At 55.9% G+C, this 20,973-nt stretch overlaps 1 protein-coding gene across 2 annotated transcripts in view; it reads left to right on the forward strand.

Moving 5' to 3' along the window:
* The window catches only part of PADI2 (peptidyl arginine deiminase 2), a 58,392-nt gene that overhangs the window by 21,443 nt on the left and 15,976 nt on the right, over positions 1-20,973 (forward strand). For both annotated transcript variants that reach the window (XM_006066574.4, XM_006066575.4), the window contains exons 4-7: positions 8,143-8,204; positions 14,351-14,468; positions 15,230-15,355; positions 20,555-20,733. In XM_006066574.4, the coding sequence (XP_006066636.1) occupies positions 8,143-8,204; positions 14,351-14,468; positions 15,230-15,355; positions 20,555-20,733 (485 nt within the window). The remainder of the gene's footprint in view (positions 1-8,142; positions 8,205-14,350; positions 14,469-15,229; positions 15,356-20,554; positions 20,734-20,973) is intronic.

Here is a 20,973-nt window from a genome sequence, read left to right on the forward strand (position 1 = left end):
AAGACGCAGACCCAGACCCAGCCCCCAGGTGCAAAGATGCAGACCCAGACCCAGCCCCCAGGTGCAAAGATGCAGACCCAGACCCAGCCCCCAGGTGCAAAGATGCAGACCCAGCCCCAGCCCCCAGGTGCAAAGATGCAGACCCAGACCCAGCCCCCAGGGTGCAAAGATGCAGACCCAGACCCAGCCCCCAGGTGCAAAGATGCAGACCCAGACCCAGCCCCCAGGTGCAAAGATGCAGACCCAGACCCAGCCCCCAGGGTGCAAAGATGCAGACCCAGACCCAGCCCCCAGGGTGCAAAGATGCAGACCCAGACCCAGCCCCCAGGTGCAAAGATGCAGACCCAGACCCAGCCCCCAGGGTGCAAAGATGCAGCCTGGGTCCTTAAGCCACCTCGTCCTAGCCCTTCATTTGATCCACAAGGACACTGAGGCCCAGAGAGGCTAGGGACCTGGTTCAAAGTCACAGAGCAACACGGTGCCGGTTGGGTCCAGAGCTCAGGCTCATTCCTTTGCGGGCTCTTCCCGTTTGCGCCACACTCCCCTCCCCTGGATGCCAGGGCACTTGGAATGCGAGGTTCCGGGGCTTCACTCCATGGACTCTTCTGCAGTGAAGGTATTACTTGTCCTTTCAGTTTAGCTCCTATAATGTTCAAGCCAGGGGGACATTTCAGTGAGTCCTTAGTTTAACACTGACAGAGTGGCGACAGGTCAGGGGAAGGTAAGCTACCTGTTCCTGAGCATCAGCTATGTCCTGAGGGTGTTGAAGGTAACAGTGATGTCTATTTGCTGCACAGCTGCTCTGTGTCCAGGACTTTGGCGGGGAGGCGGCGATTACTGACAGTGTTTCAGGCTGCAGCGCGAGGTGGTTTAGCTATCATGAGCTCAGTCTGTTCTCACATCTATTCTAAGAGAGCATGCTATTATAGTCCCCATTTTACAGATGAGAAAACCAAGGTTTGCCTGGGGCCACACATTAGAACGTGGTCTACGGGACACCCAGCTGTTTCAATTATGTCATATTCTCCCGGGGTAGGGGGGGGCTCAGAAATCCCCCCACAAAACAACTAGTTCCCAAGCCAGCCCTTCCTTCTGCAACCCTGTGCTTTTAGCCCCAAACAGGCTCAGTAGCATTGCTCTCCCACTTCTGAGCTGATTCCCAAACAGGCTTGACTGCCGGTCACCTGCCCCTCTTTCCGCACTGAGGGAGTGAGTGCCCGGTCTCCGGGGGCCAGTCCTCAGGACTGCGTTGGGGGGAGGAGCCTCGGGAGACGAAACCGAAGCTTCCAGCGCTGCAGCTGAGGGCTGGCACGTGTGAGCCTCACGGGTACACGGTGCCCCAGGCTGTCTCAGGTGACTGTCCCTAGGAAACCCAACCCCACAGAGGAAAGGACACTTGAGGATGTTAGCGGGTCGGGCAGCGGCCGGAAGCCTGGCAGAGGAGGGAGCTCCCAGGGGCTGACGATGCCACTGACGATACTCCCACAAAACGCAGCGGCCCCAGATGGGCGGCGCAGTGACACTGTGAGAGGCAGGCGCGGGCCCCGGAGGAATGGTCTAGTAAGACCGTGAGAGGCAGGCGCGGGCCCAGGACGGGCGGCGCAGTGACACGGTAGGGAGGCAGGCGCGGGCCCAGAACCGATGGTATAGTAACACTGTGAGGAGGTAGGAATGGCTTCCCTGGTCTTTCAAGGGCAGAGAGTCTGCCGATGCAGTCGACATGGGTTCGGTCCCTGGGTTGTTGGGAAGATCTGCTGGAGGAGGAAATGGCAACCCACTCCAGTATGCTTGCCTGGGAAACCCATGGACAGGGGAGGCCGGGTGGGGCTACGTCCATTGGGTCACAGCATCAGACTGACTTAGCGACTACACAACAGCCACGAGGCAGGGGAGGGTGCCACAGCGCTGAGACCGGGCAGAAGATACTGAATACGTGATGAATGACCAGGTTCATCCTTCTGGGGTGCTGACGCTCTCACTGGAAAGTTATTTCTGTAACTGCCACAAGTTCCAGATATTTAGGCTCCATGGGTCAGTAAAATGTCCCCTCCCTTCCCCACCAAATTAGTAGACCTAATGATTTTGAACGTTGGCCGAAAAGAAAAAAAGACATTAATAAAGCAATTTACCATCAATTATTACCATCTTGTTAACATGTTAGCACCTAAAAAGTAGGCAGGGCATGATCTCAAACGACCGCACAATTGCACTCATCTCACACGCTAGTAAAGTAATGCTCAAAATTCTCCAAGCCAGGCTTCAGCAATACGTGAACCGTGAACTTCCAGATGTTCAAGCTGGTTTTAGAAAAGGCAGAGGAACCAGACATCAAATTGCCAACATCTGCTGGATCATCGAAAAAGCAAGAGAGTTCCAGAAAAACATCTATTTCTGCTGTATTGACTATGCCAAAGCCTTTGACTCTGTGGACCACAATAATTGTGGAAAATTCTGAAAGAGATGGGAATACCAGACCACCTGACCTGCCTCTTGAGAAACCTGGATGCAGGTCAGGAAGCAAGAGTTAGAACTGAACATGGAACAGTTCCAAATAGGAAAAGGAGTCCGTCAAGGCTGTATATTGTCACCCTGTTTATTTAACTTATATGCAGAGGACATCATGAGAAACGCTGGGCTGCAAGAAGCACAAGCTGGAATCAAGATTGCCGGGAGAAATATCAATAATCTCAGATATGCAGATGATACCACCCTTATGGCAGAAAGTGAAGAGGAACTAAAAAGCCTCTTGATGAAGGTGAAGGTGGAGAGTGAAAAAGTTGGCTTAAAGCTCAACATTCAGAAAACAAAGATCATGGCATCCAGTCCCATCACTTCATGGGAAATAGATGGGGAAACAGTGGAAACAGTGTCAGACTTTATCTTTTTGGGCTCCAAAATCACTGCAGATGGTGACTGCAGCCATGAAATTAAAAGATGCTTACTCCTTGGAAGGAAAGTTATGACCAATCTAGACAGCATATGAAAAACCAGAGACATTACTTTGCCAACAAAGGTCCATCTAGTCAAGGCTATGGTTTTTCCAGTGGTCATGTATGGATGTGAGAGTTGGACTTTGAAGAAAGCTGAGTGCCAAAGAATTGATGCTTTTGAACTGTGGTGTTGGAGAAGACTCTTGAGAGTCCCTTGGACTGCAAGGAGATCCAACCAGTCAATTCTAAAGATTAGTCCTGGGTGTTTATTGGAAGGACTGTTGCTAAAGCTGAAACTCCAATACTTTGGCCACCTCATGCGAAGAGTTGACTCATTGGAAAAGACTCTGATGCTGGGAGGGATTGGGGGCAGGAGGAAAAGGGGACGACAGGGGATGAGATGGCTGGATGGCATCACGGACTCGATGGACATGAGTTTGAGTGAACTCCGGGAGTTGGTAATGGACAGGGAGGCCTGGCGTGCTGTGATTCATGGGGTCACAAAGAGTCAGACATGACTGAGCAACTGAACTGAACTGAACTGAATCTCAAAACAGAAGACAGTCGTTCACATTGAAGAAATAATGCTTTATGAAAAACTCACACCCACTGAATTTATGTTTCACCAGGAAGCCTGGTGAAAGCTAGGTTTGCCTTGGGACCCATCCACTGGTCTGTCTGACCCATCCGGGTCTTGTCTTCCCTCAGGGATCTGCCCCAGGAGCCCCACAGCCTAAGTGATCATTTGAGGGTGGCGGCTCAGAGGCAAGAATGCCTTGAATGACCCAGGATGGTGGGACTGTCCCCCAGGAATGTATTAGTGTCCATCTCACCCTACTTCTGTCCTGAGTCCACACTGGGTAGAAAGAACACTGGCCTCAGAGTGCACAGAAATACAGTAGGTCTAAGTTCTGGCTCTCCCCTCTCCAGCCACATTATGACCACCATTCTGCTGAGCCTCAGTTTCCTCATCTGTAAAATGGGTTTCCAGTGTACTCTTGCACAGTGCTTATAGGGGTTCAGTGGGATGGGGCATCCCCAGGCCTGGCAGGGGCTAGGTGCTGAGGTAATGCTCTTTGCTTTTGTCGCTTCCTCTTGGGGCATGGGGCAGCCCATTTTCTCTCTGCCTATGTGACGCTGAAGAACCTTATTGTGCTTCAGTCTTCCTCCTGGTATCAAGAACAAAATCATTGGTCAAATCAGGCTGCGGTTCTCGGTCCTAGTCTTGCCAAAAACCTGTGATATGTCCTCTCCCTGTAGACCTCACTTTTTTTTTTTTTTTTTTGAGTGGGGGGACTGTGCCATTTGGCTTGTGGGGCTTTAGTTCCCCAACCAGGGATTAAACCCAGGCCCTTGGCCGTGAAAGCACAAAGTCCTAACCACTGGCCCATCAGGGAGTTCCCTGGACCTCACTTTTTCGAGGCTATAAAGTGAGTTTCGAGCTCATTGATCCCGGAGAGCCTCCGAGCCCCTGGGTAGGGCTGATTCACAACTTCCTCGCTGTTAAGGGGGTTCGAGGGGAAGATGGTGGAGAGAGGCGTAGCCTCACCCTCTTTGCCGAGGTCCTGCAAAGGGAGGAGCATGTGGATGGGACCCTGGAGGATTTTTTTGCATCAGCCTAAGGCCCTCATTCCTTGTACCCGCTCCCAGACCCAGGATAACCGCCCTCAGTGACTGTCGGGGAGAGTCCCCTCCCCGCCACACCCCAAGCTGCCGCGTCAGGCAAGAAGGTCTGGTGCCCCGCCACCGTCCAGGGGCTGGCAGCCGCCAAAGCGCTCGTGTGGAAGCCGAGGCCGGTGTCTTGATTCCCCAGGGCAGGCTGCCTTGAGCCCAGTCCTGGTGACATTTCCAGTTAATCTGTCTCACACCCTGGGTGCCACCTGACACCTTGGGGCTATTCTGGGGAGCCGAGGCAGGATTTGGAGCCTCCGGGAAATGTCTGGAGCCCAGTGGCCCTGAAACAGATGTCGCCTCCCCCTCCCCAGGGAAGACAGAGCCGCTCCGGGAGGCAGAGCCCTGGGCAGGCCGCAAGCCTGCTCCCATCCCCTCTGGAGCATCCCATAGGAATCCAGTTAAACTGGACCTTGAGGGAAGCTTTGAAGGGGAGAAGTCCTCGAGGAATACCTTGTAACTTGGGGGAGTCTCCGAGGGAGGGCGGCAGGGTGAGGAGGCCGTTCCAACTGACCATAAAGTTTTGTCAAGAGTCACAAGAGAGAAGGTGTCAAGCACCCTGGGATGTCAGGAGGTGGATGATAAGGGAGCCCGATGATGTGATTTCATGGGAAGTCAGTGAAATTTGTCCCAATTGAATAAACTGAAGAAAAAATAATAGGCATATTATTTGGTATTATAGAGCTTGCCTCAGGCCGTGAGGGGACAGGTTAAACAAAGAACCCCTGGGTTTATTTAGAAGCTGTTTGGTACTCTCTTTGGTTGTTTTTTTTTTGTTTTGTTTTGTTTTTGTTTTTTTTTGCACTTGTGCAAATATTACATTGATAACAAAAATTTAATGTAAGAAATTCATAATGGGGAGTTCCCTGGCATTCTGGTGGTTAGGACTTGGTGCGCACCACAGGTTCCGTCCCTGGTCAGGGAACTAAGAGCTTGCAAGCCACGTGGTGTGGCCCAGAATAACGAAAAGTTCATAATGAAGTACAGGGAAACGCTCCTGATTTCTCTCCTGTGACCACAGCTTTCATGGACCGCAGGAGCCGTGATGCAGTGGCGCCTTGCAGCCTAGAGACCAAAGCCACAGGGTCACCAGGGTGGGGAGTTGGCCCCTCCTCTGGGAACGACCTCTAGAGGAGTGAGTCCTGGGTCTTGGAAGGTGGGCTTCGGTTTTGGAAACAACCCAGGGCGGAATCAGCCTGAGACTGTGGAGAAAACAGCCAAGGGCAGGGGTCTGGAGTCTGAGACCTGAGGGCGACCCCTGGCTCTGCACTTTTCAGGGACTTCATGGTCACTGCCCTGCTGGGCGCCTTGCTTCCTCCTATTTATGGCAGGATGGCCAGGAGGGTGGTGACTGAGGGAAAACACCCATGGGAAGTGCGCTCCTGTCCACAAAGAACTGTACATCCAGGAGAGATTGTTATCTTGAAAAGCAAAGAGTGATTCCTGGAGAGGGCTGGGTCTGCAGCAGGTCCCCTGGGAGAAGCTTCAGGAAGGCAACCTCCCCAAACAGCAGCATCCCCTGGGGATGTCCCGCTGGAAAGTCCGTGGCTGTCTGGGAGCCAGCATCGATACTGGTCCTTCTAAGCCTTCCGTCTCTAACAGTAGCTGGTGGGGCTGCCTTCTCCACTTTCTCCCTAGAAGTCTTATCCCGCACCATCCCCCCAGATCATCAGCCCAGTGTGCTGACGTGACATCTCCAAGTCTGAGTTTGCTCGCCTATAAAGTGGGAACAATAATATTTATCTCATAGGACTTTCCCTGGTTGCTCAGACGGTAAAGAATCCACCTGTCGATGCGGGAGATCTGGGTTTGATCCCTGGGTCAGGAAGATCCCCTGGAGAAGAGATAGGCTACCCACTCCAGTATTCTTGTCTGGAGAATCCCATGGAAAGAGGAGGCTGTGGTGTACAGTCCGTGGGGTCGCAGAGTTGGACACGAATGAACGGCTAACCACACACACAAAAGACTGGGGGCTCCTTGAGAGCAGGCACTGTGGGCCGATTGCCCACCCCGCTCCCCATGTGTGGGGCCTAGAGCCCAGTCGATGCTCAGTAGTGATTTGCTGTGTGAATGGGATCAATGGGAGGAGTTTATATAATTATTTCCTACAGCACCTAACGTGGGGTGCAGAAGCGGGGATACTGCCTCCCTCTCCCAAGGACTCGGTGCCCTTAGAACCCCCCTCCTACCTCCTTCCAGACCTGGAAGAGCCGCATTCAGAGTGAGGAGGGAACCGGGCTGTGGGCAAAGGGAGGCCCTCCGTATAATCCCTGACTTAAGAGAGAGGAGGCACGCCACCCCTCCAGGGAGACAGCTCAGCTGCCAGCGGGACCGACCAGGAACCCGGTCGTTCTCAACCAGCTCCGACCTCCGTCCAAGTCGTGCTCAGCCCAAGGCTGAGCCCACAGGCTGTCCGCGACCTGGACCCAGCTCGCCTCACTCCGCGTGTCGCTCCCACCACCTTCCCAACATTTCCCCTGCCTCACCCTCTTGGTCTCTAACTCAGGGGGCCATGTTGCCCCCAGGGGACCTTTGGCAATATCTGGAGACCTTTTGGTTGTCTCAGCTGGGGGGATGTTACGGGCATCCGGGGGTAGAAGCCAGGGATGTGGCTAAACACCCTGCAATGCACAGGGCACACCCACAACAGCAGCAGCAACGGTCTGGCTCAAAACGTCGGCAGCGCCTACCGTTGCAATTAGGACAACTCATCTAACGGGAAAGCGCCTCATTTTTCAGGTAGAGCGACCGGGGCTCAGAGAAGCTGTCTAAGCCGCCCAGCACCACACAGCTTACAAGCCGGAACCACGGTTCAAGCTCAGTCCTGTCTGATGCTGAACTTTGGGCTCATTTCATTGCCCTACGTAGTCCCCACAGCAGGCCTATGAACAAAGAAGGTCCCTCCCCCAGAGGAGGGACAGCGAGGACCCCATCCTGGATCCTCTATCTGGCGGCTTGGCCTCTTGGGCACAGTCAGATCAAGAGGAGCTGATAATGCAGTTTCCCACCCAAAGTAAACCCCTCAGTCCTTAGGTGTGGGGTCTAGACCCCCTGGAGTTCTGGAAGAGAAACACACAGATGCATGTGTGTACACACCCCAGGACAGGCCAGGAAGGCAGGTAGGGAGTCCCGTGAAAGCTTCCATCATCTGAGCTTCGATTCACACCAAATGCGGTGTATGCTTCAGATCTCCTTGTGTGACCCTGTGACCTTGTGCCCTGGGCACACGCCTTGACCTCTCTGAACTCCCAGATCTGCCCAGTGCGGCTCATCCCGCCCACCACCCAGAGCTATAGAGGAGTAGCAAGGGGGCGGGAGACCCCAGACCCACCTGACAGCACCTTCGTGAGTCTCGCAGTCTGCATGGTGTCCGCTCGTGTCTCCATCCAGCAGTGTGGTGTTGAGGCAGGGAGTTGGCTAAGGTGACCTCAGCACAGCTCTTCCCTCGGGTGAGCTGCACCGTAACCCCATAGGTCCCCCTCCTGCCCCCTCCCCACCCTCTCTGGCCAGCCCAGCAGCTCACCCACCTGTCTGTCCCCAGAGATCTCCCTGGATGTGGACGCAGACCGCGACGGCGTGGTGGAGAAGAACAACCCAAGAAAGGTACCTCACTCCCAGGGCAGGTGGCCCTGAATGGGGGGCTTCCAGGGCCAGAGCCCCAGGCTGGGGCCTGCAGGCAGCCACGGTCCTCCCAGCAAACTCCAACAACTCTCACTTTACAGATGATAAGACAAGTTCCCAGACACACACACCATTGACAGAGCCCACTGAGGAGCAAGCTCCTTAGAGGAACAGCCACAGAGCTGGTCCCCAAGTCTCAGTGGCCCATCCAGAGGGTGGGGACACCCAGGTCATGCAGTTGGTGTAAAGGATGAACGTCCTGCCACAGAGGAAGTGCCGCCAAAGCATTTGCTCTTATTGTTTTGCCTTTTGGGGGTTTTTTTTGGCCATCAGGAGCAGAAGATTGCAATAATCATTCCCAATTCAAGGCGTGTCATCTCTAATGATGCACACACATCCTCTTCCTGGTTTTGTGTATTCATTTATTTGTTCATCCGGTCTTCCCTGGGGGCTCAGATGGTAAAGAATCCGCCTGCAATGTGGGAGACCTGGGCTCGTTCCCTGGGTTGGGAAGATCCCCCTGGAGGAGAGCATAGCAACCCACTCCAGTATTCTTGCCTGGAGAATCCCATGGACAGAGGAGCCTGATGGGCTACAGTCATGGGGTCACAAAGAGTCGGACACGCCTGAGCACATTTAGTCATTCATCATTCACTCATTTGTTCATTCATTCATTCTCCTCTGTCCTACATCCCTCACTCCGACTCTGCTCCCCTGCAAAGGACCACTTGGATGATTTTAATGGGTCACTTTCCATTCTTGTGATTCTTGCAAAACATGCGGTGTGGTTAGGGTGTGTGTATTTTTAACTTGTGCAGACAGCATTGTGTTCTCCAAGTCGTCTTCCTCACCCCCGTTTTGTTTTATCTATTTTTAATTGAAGGATAGTGTCTTTACAGTAATGTGTTGGCTTCTGCCATACATCAACATGAGTCAGCCACAGGTATAGATATATCCCCTCCCTCGAGAACCTCCCTCCCACCTCCCACCCCATCCCACCTCTCTAGCCCTGGTTAGAGTTCCCTGAGTCCTACAGCAAACCCCCACTGGCTGTCTAGTTTATATATGGTAGTGTGAATCTCAACCCCATTTTTAAGTTCCGCTGGTTTTGCTCTGTGCACATCCCGGCTTCTATTTTCCATTTTGTGCTCTTCTAGAGCACTTAGATGTTTGCCATGGGCATACACTACTTTTGTAATAACAAGCTGTATGCTGGTTTAAATTATATGGAGATGGGTACTTAAAAAAGTAAGTAAATACAGCCCCGTGAGAAGCCTGGGGCCTGGCAGCCAGCTCCAAACTCTCGACGTGCCTCTAGGGGTTCCTCGGGGCTGTAGGGGAGCCGGCTCCCCGAGGTTCCCAGGGAGTGGCGTCCGCCCAGCCCTGCCTTCCTGAGGCCGAGTCAGCCCCACAGATGTGTGCTCAGTGTCTGCGGCCACACGACGGCAGGCCCCAGGGCAGCCCCTGAGGCGTCCTGCTTCCCCCGAGGAGCTGGGGGCTCACCCAGCCCCTGTGGGCCTCTTGCCCTGACTTCCTTCATCTGGGCCACTGCAGTTTAATGGGATCTTCATTCATCTCATAAATATTTTTTAACTTTATTGAAGTATGGCTGATTTACAGTGTCGTGTTAATTTCTGCTATACAGCAAAGTAACTCAGCTCTACCTATATATTCATGTTCTCTTCCATTACAGCTTATCACAGGACATGAACACAGCTCCCTGTGCTAACCAGTAGGGCCTTGTTGTTTAGCCATCGTCCTTACCTCCCCACCGCCTGGGCAACCACAGTCTGCTCTCTGTATCTGGGAGTCTATTTTTGTTTTGTAGATGTGTTCATTTGTGTCCTATTTTAGATTCCACATGTAAATGGTGTCACTGGTATTTGTCTGTTTCTGACTTATTTCCCTTCGTATGACACTTTCTAACTCATCCATGTTACTGCAGACGGCGTGTACCATTCTTTTTTGGTGGCTGAGTCATAGTCCGTAGCGCGCACGCTCCACGCCCATAGGCCGTCGCGCGCTCGCTCCACGCCCATAGGCCGTCGCGCGCACGTTCTACTCCACGCCCATAGGCCGTCGCCCGTAGGCCGGCGTGCGCACGCTCCACTCCACGCCCATAGGCCGTCGCGCGCACGCTCCACTCCACGCCCATAGGCCGTCGCGCGCACGCTCCACGCCCGTAGGCCGGCGTGCGCACGCTCCACTCCACGCCCATAGGCCGTCGCGCGCACGTTCCACTCCACGCCCATAGGCCGTCGCGCGCACGCTCCACTCCACGCCCATAGGCCGTCGCGCGCACGCTCCACGCCCGTAGGCCGGCGTGCGCACGTTCCACTCCACGCCCATAGGCCGTCGCGCACGTTCCACTCCACGCCCATAGGCCGTCGCGCGCACGCTCCACTCCACGCCCATAGGCCGTCGCGCGCACGCTCCACGCCCGTAGGCCGGCGCGCGCACGCTCCACTCCACGCCCATAGGCCGTCGCGCGCACGTTCCACTCCACGCCCATAGGCCGTCGCGCGCACGCTCCACGCCCGTAGTCCGTCGCGCGCACGCTCCACGCCCGTAGGCCGTCGCGCGCACGCTCCACTCCACGCCCATAGGCCGTCGCGCGCACGCTCCACTCCACGCCCATAGGCCGTCGCGCGCACGCTCCACTCCACGCCCATAGGCCGTCGCGCGCACGCTCCACTCCACGCCCATAGGCCGTCGCGCGCACGCTCCACGCCCGTAGGCCGGCGTGCGCACGCTCCACTCCACGCCCATAGGCCGTCGCGCGCACGCTCCACTCCACGCCCGTAGGCCGTCGCGCGCACGTTCCACTCCACGCCCGTAGGCCGTCGCGCGCACGCTCCACGCCCGTAGTCCGTCGCGCGCACGCTCCACGCCCGTAGGCCAGCGTGCGCACGCTCCACGCCCATAGGCCGTCGCGCGCACGCTCCACTCCACGCCCATAGGCCGTCGCGCGCACGCTCCACTCCACGCCCATAGGCCGTCGCGCGCACGTTCCACTCCACGCCCGTAGGCCGTCGCGCGCACGCTCCACGCCCGTAGTCCGTCGCGCGCACGCTCCACGCCCGTAGGCCGTCGCGCGCACGCTCCACGCCCGTAGGCCGGCGTGCGCACGCTCCACTCCACGCCCATAGGCCGTCGCGCGCACGCTCCACGCCGTAGGCCGGCGTGCGCACGCTCCACAGCCTCTCCGTTCGTCGTCGATGGACACGGAGGTTGCTTCCGTGTCGTGGCGACGGTGACTGGTGCTGCTGTGAACGTGGTGGAGCGTGTGTCTTTTCATATTATGGTTTGTCTGGGAATATCTCCAAGTATGCGATTGCTGGATCATGCGGCAACTCTGTTTTCAGTTATTTGAGGAACCTCTGTACTTTTGTCCACAGCGGCTGCATCAGTTCACATTCCCACCAACAGTTCCCTTTCATCCACACCCTCTCCTGCATCTATTATTTGCAGACTTTTTAATGATGGCCGTTCTAACCAGTGTGAGGGACCAGTGTGCGTTGTTGTTTTGATTCATCCCATAAATATTTTGTCAGCGTCTCATGTTTCAGGACTGGGTCAGGCCTGGGCGAGAGCAGGAGAGACAGCAGCCCCGGCCACCGGGGCCTGCAGTCCAGGGGGGTGGGGGCCACGGTGAATGAAGAGTGACTCTGGCGGCGGTTTCAGCACAGTTGTCCTGAGTCCGCCCCAGAAGGAGCGCGTGCAGTGGCGTAAGCGTGAACCCAGGGAAAGCTGCTTTGGTCCGGAATATCAGAGAGGCTTCCAGGAGGAAGGGGGGCTTATGCTCTGGGACCGGAAGGAGGGGTGGACTTGGCCAGGTGAAGCGGGGCAGGGCCGCTTTCCAGGTAGAGGGGGCAGCGCGCGAAGGCCCGAGCTTGGAGTCTTCTGGGAGCCGGGAGGCGGCCAGCGACGGGGAGGCAGACGGAAAGGGGCCGAGGTGGGCAGGTCTCACGGGGCCCCACAGCCCGCGGTGAGGGCCGGGAGCTTCATCCCGAGTCAACAGGGGGCCCCTGACAAGGCGTGAAGCAGGGAAGCAACGCGATCCGGTTGGAGTTCGTCCTAATATCGCTCTGGCTGCAGTCTTGAAAAGGGATCACCTTACAGGTCCCACTTGGAGCACTCAGCAACTTTGAAAATGGCCGGGTGTCCGTTCACCCGAGAGCCCTGAGCCCCTCTGGGTGCCTCTTTTTTCCCTCCAGCGTTATTGAGATATAATTGACGTATATCAGCGTGTGTGTTTAAGGTACCGCAGAAGGGCTTGCTTTATTTGTTTAGGCTGCGCTGGGTCTTGGTTGCAGCGCTAGGGATCTCGGTTACACCACGTGGGACCTTTGGTTACAGCGCGTGGACTCTGGAGCTGTGGTGCGTGGGCGCAGCAGTTGCGGCAGCGAATCCAGAGCACACGCGGGCTCAGTGGTTGTGGCGTGTGGCTTCAGTTGCTCTGGGCACACAGCCTGGTGATTGGACTCACACCATGAAATGGTCACCGCACTCAGTTCAGTGTAAATCCATCATCTCATATAGGTACAGAGTTGTTGCTCACCAGCCGTGCCCGACTCCTTGCCACCGCTGGACTGCAGCGTGCCAGGCCTCCCTGTCCTCCACCAGCTCCTGGGGTTTCCTCAAACGCATGCCCATTGTGTGGCTGATGCCATCCAACCAGCTCATCCTCTGGCGCCCCTTCTCCTCCTGCCCTCAATCTTTAGAAACAGAAAAAAAGAAAGTTTTCCTTCTGATGAAAACACTTAACATTTACTCTCTTCACAGCTTTCATTTATAATACATAGCAGTACTTGTCTCTCTCTGACTTACTTCACTTAGGTTCATCCATGTAGTTGCAAATGGCAAGATTTCTTTTTTTTTTTTTGTAGCTGAGTGCTATTCCAGTATGTGTACTGCATTTTCATTATCCATTCATTATTATTATTTTTTTTTTCTCACTATGCGCCAGGCACTTTTTTTTTTTAACTTTACAATATTGTATTGGTTTTGCCATACGTCAACATGAATCCAGCACGGGTGTACACGTGTTCCCATACCTATTCATTATTGATGGGCACTTAAATTCCTTCCATATCTTGGCTATTGTAAATAATAATGCAGTAACATGGGAATACATATGTCTTTTCTTTTTGGGGGGGAGCAAATAATTCTTATTTTTTTACTAATACACCGAGGAATCATGCAGTGGTGCGAGCACTGGACAGTCCTGGGCCACACGTCTGCACGTTCCTTTGCGACTGGTCCTATGATGGCAGAGCCTCTCATCTCGCCTTTGTTGTTCACTGTGGCCCCCTTTGCTGAGCACAAGCTTTCTAGTTTCATGTGATCCTGTTCGTTTTCGCTTGTGTTGCACTTGCCTGAGGAGATAGATCCCAAAAAACTGTTACTAAGACTGATGTCAAAGAGCACACTGCTTGTGTTTTCTTCTAGAAGTTTTGTGGTTTCAGAGCTTACGTTTACGTCTTTATTCTACGTTTATGCTCGTTTATGGCATTTGTAAGAAAGAAGCCCAGTTTGGTTCTTTTGGTGTAGCTGTCCAGGTTTGCCCAGCACTGTCTGTTGAAGAAGCTGTCTTTCCCCGCTGTAGTCTTGCCCCCTTGTTGTGGGCTGACGGCCCCTGTAAGTGTGGCTTCATTTCCGGCTGTCTGTCCGCTCCGATCATCTGTGTGTCTGTCTCTGTGCTCTCACCATACTGCTTCGATTGCTGCAGCTTTGTAGTTTGGTCTGCAGTCAGGCCCTGTGTTGCCTTCCCTCCACCTTAGAGCCTGTCATGAAATGTCTGCCTGTCCATCTCTCTGGACCCTGCCTCCCCACCCCACTCCAGGCAGTGGGGCACCAGATGTGAGGCTCGTAACGCCCGAGTCAGCCTTCTGTACCTGTCTCTCTGCCACTGTCTGTCCCCACCTGAGCCTGCCTTTGGTGCTGGCCCTGGCTCTCTCCAGGCACCACACGCAGGACTCACGTTCGCCGGGTCACACCTGCCCCCGTGGCTGCTCTTGAGTCTCAGCCTGGGCCGTCTCCCCCGTGGCCTGTGGGGTCTGCACTGAGGTTGGGAACATCTGCGGAAGTAGAGACAACAGCGTTGCCCTCTGTCCTCGCCGCCACAGGCATCCTGGACCTGGGGCCCTGAGGGCCAGGGCGCCATCCTGCTGGTGAACTGTGACCGAGACACACCCTGGTTGCCCCAGGAGGACTGCAGCGATGAGAAGGTCTACAGCAAGGAAGGTGCGCGGGGTCAGCACTCGGGGCTGCGAGGATGGGCAGGGAGGGGCGGTGGGGACATTCAGGCCAAGTCTTGGGCAAAGCGGGAGGCGGCTGTGACCTTGGCTCTCCTGAGGACTGGACTCAGGTATCCACTCTTGCTAAGAACAGATGGCAAAACTATCAATACCGCTCGGTTGGATTGGAACCACGCTTTTTACGAAGCTGCACCTATGTTAAAAAAAGGAGCAGAAGGATGTTCCAAAAGTGTTATGGGAGGTCATCTGTGGTATTGGAGATAGCAACTAGTTTTTACACTTTTCTATAGTTTCCATAATATATATGTTTGGGGTTTGCGTTGTCCTGCTTATAAAAGTAACAGGCCAGCATTCCAGCCACAGTTCTCCTTTGTTTTTCTTAATTGAGATATGAGTGACATACACCAGTATGTGAGTTTAAGGCACACAGCACAGTGATTTGATTCCCATACATCATGAAGTGAGTATCTCAAGAAGTTTAGTAAACATCCATCATCTCATATAGGTACACAATTAAAGAAATAGAAAAAAAAGCCTTGAGAGGAGACCTCTTAGGATTGACTTTCTTAGCGACCTTCACGTGAGACACACAGCAGTATCTGAGATTAGTCGTGCTGTTCCTCACATCCCCGATGATAACTGGAAGTTGGTACCTCCCAAGTACCTTCATCCATTCCCCCACACCTCCGACCCCCGCAGCCTAGAGCTGTTCTCTCAGTTCCAGCTTCCCCTTGCCTCCGTCCCCAGACCTGAAGGACATGTCCCAGATGATCCTGCGGACCAAAGGCCCTGAGCACCTCCCTGCCGGCTATGAGATCGTCCTCTACATCTCCATGTCGGACTCGGACAAAGTGGGCGTGTTCTACGTGGAGAGTGAGTGTCCCCCGCCCACCCTCCAGTGGCTCCTGCCCCTCGGGGAGCGTGCTTCACCCTCTCAGGCTCCCCAGGGCCCCCTTAGTCATCACAGGGGCAGGTGGCTGGAGAGGTCCAGGACTGGCCTCTTGGTAATGGACCAACCATCATCCAGGGCCACCTCGGCCCTGTGAAGTCAGGGCCCCAAGGGCGCGGCCTCTCCACCCTCAAGGAGTCAGCGGTGACAGTCACGGGCTTTGTGAGTCGACCTCCCCAGACTCATGTCACCTTCATGACGCCTGAAGCAGGGACCCACCCTCTCCCCGGCCAGTGTTTCTCATCTCAGACTTTCTGAAAATGAAAAACTGCCCCGACTTTTTGTTTTTGGCACGCCAGGTCTGCATTGCAGCATGGGGGATGCTTAGTTGTGGCACGTGGGCTCATGTGGGCTCACGTGGCCTCTAGTTCCCTGACCAGGTATCGATCCCAGGCCCCCTGCAGTGGGAGCGTGGAGTCTCAGCCACTGGACCACCCAGGGAAGTCCCCCCACCCCAACTTTGAAAGAGCCCCTGATGATGCTGTGTGCACCCTCAAGGAGTAGACCCCTTGTTCGTCTTGCCAAGGACAGGGTGTCCGGCCCCCCTGTGTGGGAAACATGCTTTGCAAGGGGCTAATGCCTACAGCTGCCCGCTCTATCTCATGCCTTCTGTGGTTGGCTATTGAGCCCCTCCGTGCCGGGTGCTGGGTCTCAGCACCAGGATCCCTGGGTCAGCACCCTGCCCTCAGGGAGGGGACAGCCTGTAAGGGAGACATCACGGGGAGCTTGACAAGGCAAGGACACAGAGCAAGTCATAGGGGACAGCAGGTGGAGGCGGGAGCCACTGGCATAGAGGGTCAGGGGCCTCTCCAAGGGGGGCGACGTCTGAGTCGAGATCCAAACCAGCCATGAGGAGTGCTGAGTGCTCAGTCGCTCAGTCGTGCCCGGCTCTCTGCAGCCCCGTGGACTGCAGCCCGCCAGGCTCCTCCGTCCATGGGGTTTTCCCAGGCAAGAATACTGGAGTGGTTTACCATGCCCTTCTCCAGGGGATCTTCCCAACCCAGGGATCGAGCCCAGGTCTCCTGACAATGAGAAAGAACCAGCCATTCCCGAGCTGAGGGAAGAGTGTTGCAAGCAGAGGGAACCGGTTTGGAGCACTAGGGGAGCAGGCAGCAGACCGCAGCAAGGGATGTGTTGGAGTCAAGGTCAGCGGACCGGGCAGGGGCCAGGGCAGAGAGAGGCCTTGGATTGACTCTTAAGTGCACCCAAAAGCCATTAGAGGCTTTTAAGCAAGCGACTGTCAGGCTCTGATTTATGTGTTAAAAAGCTCTCTCAGCAAAATAGTTCGCTTTGCGATTTGCCGTGGTGCGGGGTGGAGCTGCCCTGCGTGCCTGTCCCTCCAGGAGCCTGGGGTCTCCTAGCTCTGGAACCCACCTCACGGAACAGGCCCACTCAGAACCGGGGCAGGTCCCCGGGCCCTCACCTCCGGGAGGGGTTCTGCCAGGGCCGCAGTGGACAGCTGCCACCTGAAGCCCGTCCTCCTGCTGATCCGCCCCGGGATCGGGCAGTGACCGCCGCGGGCTGGAAGGTCCCCAGGCAGGCCGGCTCCACTGCCCCAGGGGGCCCGAGCCGTGGCTGTGTACCCCATCCAGGCCGGGGTTACCACAGCGGGTGGGGCTGCGGGCCGGGCGGGAGGGGTACGGGCAGCCCCCGAGGTCACATTGTGACGCTCGGCCTGCTGCTACCGGCGGCCCCCAGCCGTGACCTGGAGGCCTTTCCGAGGGTGGCGGTAGCCTGAGGTCTGGCTCGGGGTTACATCCGGCCCCGCCCAGCCTTCCGAGCTGGGTCCGGAGCAGACAGGAGCTGCCGCTGGAAGCGCTTTGCTGCGCCATCCCCAGGCTGTGCTATCAGGTTGCCATCCCGTGGAGGGGCACGGCCTCACTGACGCAGCGATGAGCCCGGGAGAATCTGTCTCCCCCAGAACCGAAGCCCCGGGTGAACACTCGGCACCAAAGAGCAGGCTGAGAGGGATTTTGTCGATGGCGCAGTTTCCTTTTCTTCCTTTTGTGCGACATCTTGAGGTCTCTGTCAAACTCCAAGTGTACCGTGGGTGAGGCTGTGTGGTGTTACATGAATGTCACATGTCACTCGTACTCAACGGCCAGGGGCTGGGCTGGGGGCTCAGGGACCCTGAGAAGCCGTTCTGGAGCCCAGGGGGTTCAGATCCCGGGTGTGGGCAAGTCTCAGCAGGCCAGCCCTTGGGTACCTCGTGTGGGATGTCACTCGTGGCTAAGGAGGCCCTGACTGTCCTCCTCCTGGTGACAGAGATCAAATAAGAAACATGTGAGCACTCAGCAGCCGGTCCATGGAATGCTCCCCGTGGATGACGGCTGCTTCTTTCAGGGGGCTGCTATCGTGATCGCTAATTATAGTCATTGACGTGGACAGGCGTCCCTGGTGCTATTAGGAAGACCCAGGCGTGTGTACCCCAGCCTCGGATTCTGCCCTCGGGTCTCAGAGGTCAGCTCCTGACCTTTCTCTGCAGGGCTGCAGTGACCAGCTTGTACCAGTTTGCCCAGGACTTGCCTGGTTTTTGCACTAAAAATCCCTCATTCTGAAAAGCCCCTCAATCTCAGGCAAACCAGGACAGTTGCTCACACTATCAGAGTCTCCTTGGGAGGTGGAATGACTCCACCCTGACGGGAAGGGTGATGCCACGTGCCAGCCTGCAGGCCAACACCTAGGGCTAAGGAGAGGTCAGGGTGGCTGGCAGGGCCAGCCCGAGGCGCGTGGCCTGCGCCATAGAGGGGCATTGTTGGTTCCTGCAGGGGGAGCTGGCCACGCGGAGGCAGGCCTGCGTCCAGCTGGGGATGGGAGACAGGGGAACGAGGCTCCGGGGACAGTGGCTGATTGTTCCCACCGAGTGATCGATCTACCCAGAGCTGGCCCGAGATACTGTGGGCCACAGACAGAAAAGACTACACACAGATGGGCCAAAACGTGTCCTCGTACCCCACCCAGCTCCCCTGCCAGAGCCCCACCCTCCCAGGCCTGGGGGAGCCCACACGCACACATATCCCACCTAGCTGCCCTGAGCCGTGGGAAAGTTCTGGAGCTTTCTGGAAAACCAAGTCAGCTTCGTGGCCTGAGATCACTTTCCCAGCATCAGTTCAAGTGCAGCCTGGGACATGTCATAGGAGGCCCTGGGTCCCTGGGGGAGAATTTTCCTTAATGATGCAGAGCGATCTGGACCTCCTCGGTGGTTGGGACACAGGACACGTGTCTTTTCTGCATGAGAAGGATGTCACCTTTTGCACTGACCTGTGACAAACCCCTTGGGACACACAGTGTCTCGGTCTGTCTTCCTCATTTCTTGGACCCACCCACAGAAAGGGAGGTGAGGTATTTTTTTCTTTGCCTTCTATTCCTAAACCATTCAACGAGAAAGTCGTGAGTTTTTCAGTAAAGGGTCTGCCGATACATTCACAGGTTCTCATAACAGTAATACCAGCGGGTCCCAGCTGTGTTACCGGTCGTTACCCTTGGTTACCAAGCTTACCTCGGTTCCTGATTTTATCTTGCAAGCACCTTGTGGCATGAGTGTTACTGTCTCCCATTTAACAGATGAATAAACTGAGGCTCAGGAAGGTTAAGTGAATTCCCTGGGGTTTTGCAGCTTGAAAGCCAAAGAGGCATCTCTCTGACTCTGGAAGTCATAGCCACTAAGGCAACCCACCCTCAGGGAGGTGTATTTATAACCAAGGTCTAATTGAGCACCTTCCCCTGTGTGAGGTGCCATCCCGAGCCCAGGCCTCGCTGGTTCCTCTGTTCATTTTGCACACGGTGTAGCCCTCGGGTGCCTGCTCAGTAATCGCCCCTTTGTTGTTGACCACAGCACTAGGCGGAGCCTGCCTCCGCCCTCCCAGCTCTGCAGGCGTAAAGAAACTTCTCCTGGGACTGCCTAGGGTCCTACCTCCGTGCGTGTGGCAATGCAAGTACTGCATCTTTTCGCTGTGCCCACCTCTGCCACCCCCAAGGGCATCTCAAAGGCTGCCTTTCTTCGCTCAAACGCCTCCCATCCCTCTCCCTTCCTCTGCCTCCCAGTAACCCCTCCAGCTCACTCACCGCAGAGCTCTACTGTGACGCTTCCCTCATCTGTGCGATCTTATCACCAGCTGAGCCTTGCGAGGGGCCACTTCTTGACCCTCTCTGTCTCCCGCAGAGGTCCTTGCCCATGTGGTCAGAGAGCAGTAACTCAGTGTATGCACTCTGAATTGGCCTGAAAGTGCTGCCATATGGTGACACGGGCGCAGTGGTGCATTCGGCAGATGTTTATCAAACGCAGCCTGTGCTGGGCCCAGCCGGGCCTGTCTCAGCCATCATGCAGGTGACAGGCTCTGGGGGCCAACAGCTGAACACTGAGATCATGTCCGTTTGGGCTGGGACAGGGAAGGACGGGGGTGCAGACGCTGCAGACAGAGCCCCTGGCTTGGTCTCTGGAGGATCTGGGTGCAGTTCAGAAGCGTGAAGGAGGGAGACAAGCTTTCTAAGCAGAGGGAACAGTGCTGCGAGGAGCCAGGAGATTTCAGTGGCCTAGGAGTGCGGGAGAAACTGGCCTTTCCTCCCAGCCGCAAACGTGTGCAACCAGGAAAAAAAAATGCACAGCGAGAGACCCACGTGCTGATACGGCTTCCACTGTACAGAGGGGAATTGAGGGCATAAGTGGGTGTTTTCTTTATATAAGGGGGAGGAGAGATTGGGGTTCAGAATTAGGGATTTGATTCCCAACTCAGCTACATACTGGCTATATGACGCCAGACAAGCCATTTTCCCTTCTGGGACTCAGTTTCCTCCTCTGTAAAATGCGAACAATAATTCCCTTCTTGCCACCACTGGCTGCCCAGTCCTCAGCTTCTCTCATCTCTGTCTCCTTCCTGGGGAGAGCTCACTCACTCTATAGCCGAGGAAGCCGGAAGCTGGGAGGGTGTCTGGTCCGGGGCTACAAGGCTAGGGCCCAGCAGGGCTGGGACGGTGACCGGGCCGCGGCCCTTCCGGTGGCGTTGGCCGCTTGTGCTTTCCCTGCGTCTAGAGGACAAGGGGCTTTGCTGTCGCGCCCCTATCGGCGAGCCCGCCCCACGGTCGGCTGGGGGAGTGGGGCCTGACCTGGGTCCTTCTTCCTCCAGACCCCTTTTTTGGCCAGCGTTACGTCCACATCCTGGGCCGGCGGAAGCTCTACCACGTGGTCAAGTACACGGGCGGCTCTGCGGAGCTGCTGTTCTTTGTGGAAGGCCTGCGTTTTCCCGACGAGGGCTTCTCGGGCCTGGTCTCCATCCACGTCAGCCTGCTGGAGTACATGGCTGAGGTGAGGGCCTTCGCCTGGAGGGGCTCCCGGGGGCGGAGCGGGCTCCCCTTGGAGGAAGTCCAGGTTTGGAGATCTAAGTGCTCCCATCATCTGCACACATCCGCCAGGGCCTCCGAGCCCCGCCCTGGGGTCCTCCTCACTGTACCTCCTCCCCAGGATGCTCTTCGGGTGTTTCTCTGACCTCACGCCTGTCCCCAGGTCTGCCTGCTCCCTGGAGAGTGTGTGTGTGTGTGTGTGAGT

The sequence above is a fragment of the Bubalus bubalis genome, chromosome 2 (assembly GCF_019923935.1).
Source record: "Bubalus bubalis isolate 160015118507 breed Murrah chromosome 2, NDDB_SH_1, whole genome shotgun sequence".
In the NCBI taxonomy this organism is placed as follows: Eukaryota; Metazoa; Chordata; class Mammalia; order Artiodactyla; family Bovidae; genus Bubalus; species Bubalus bubalis.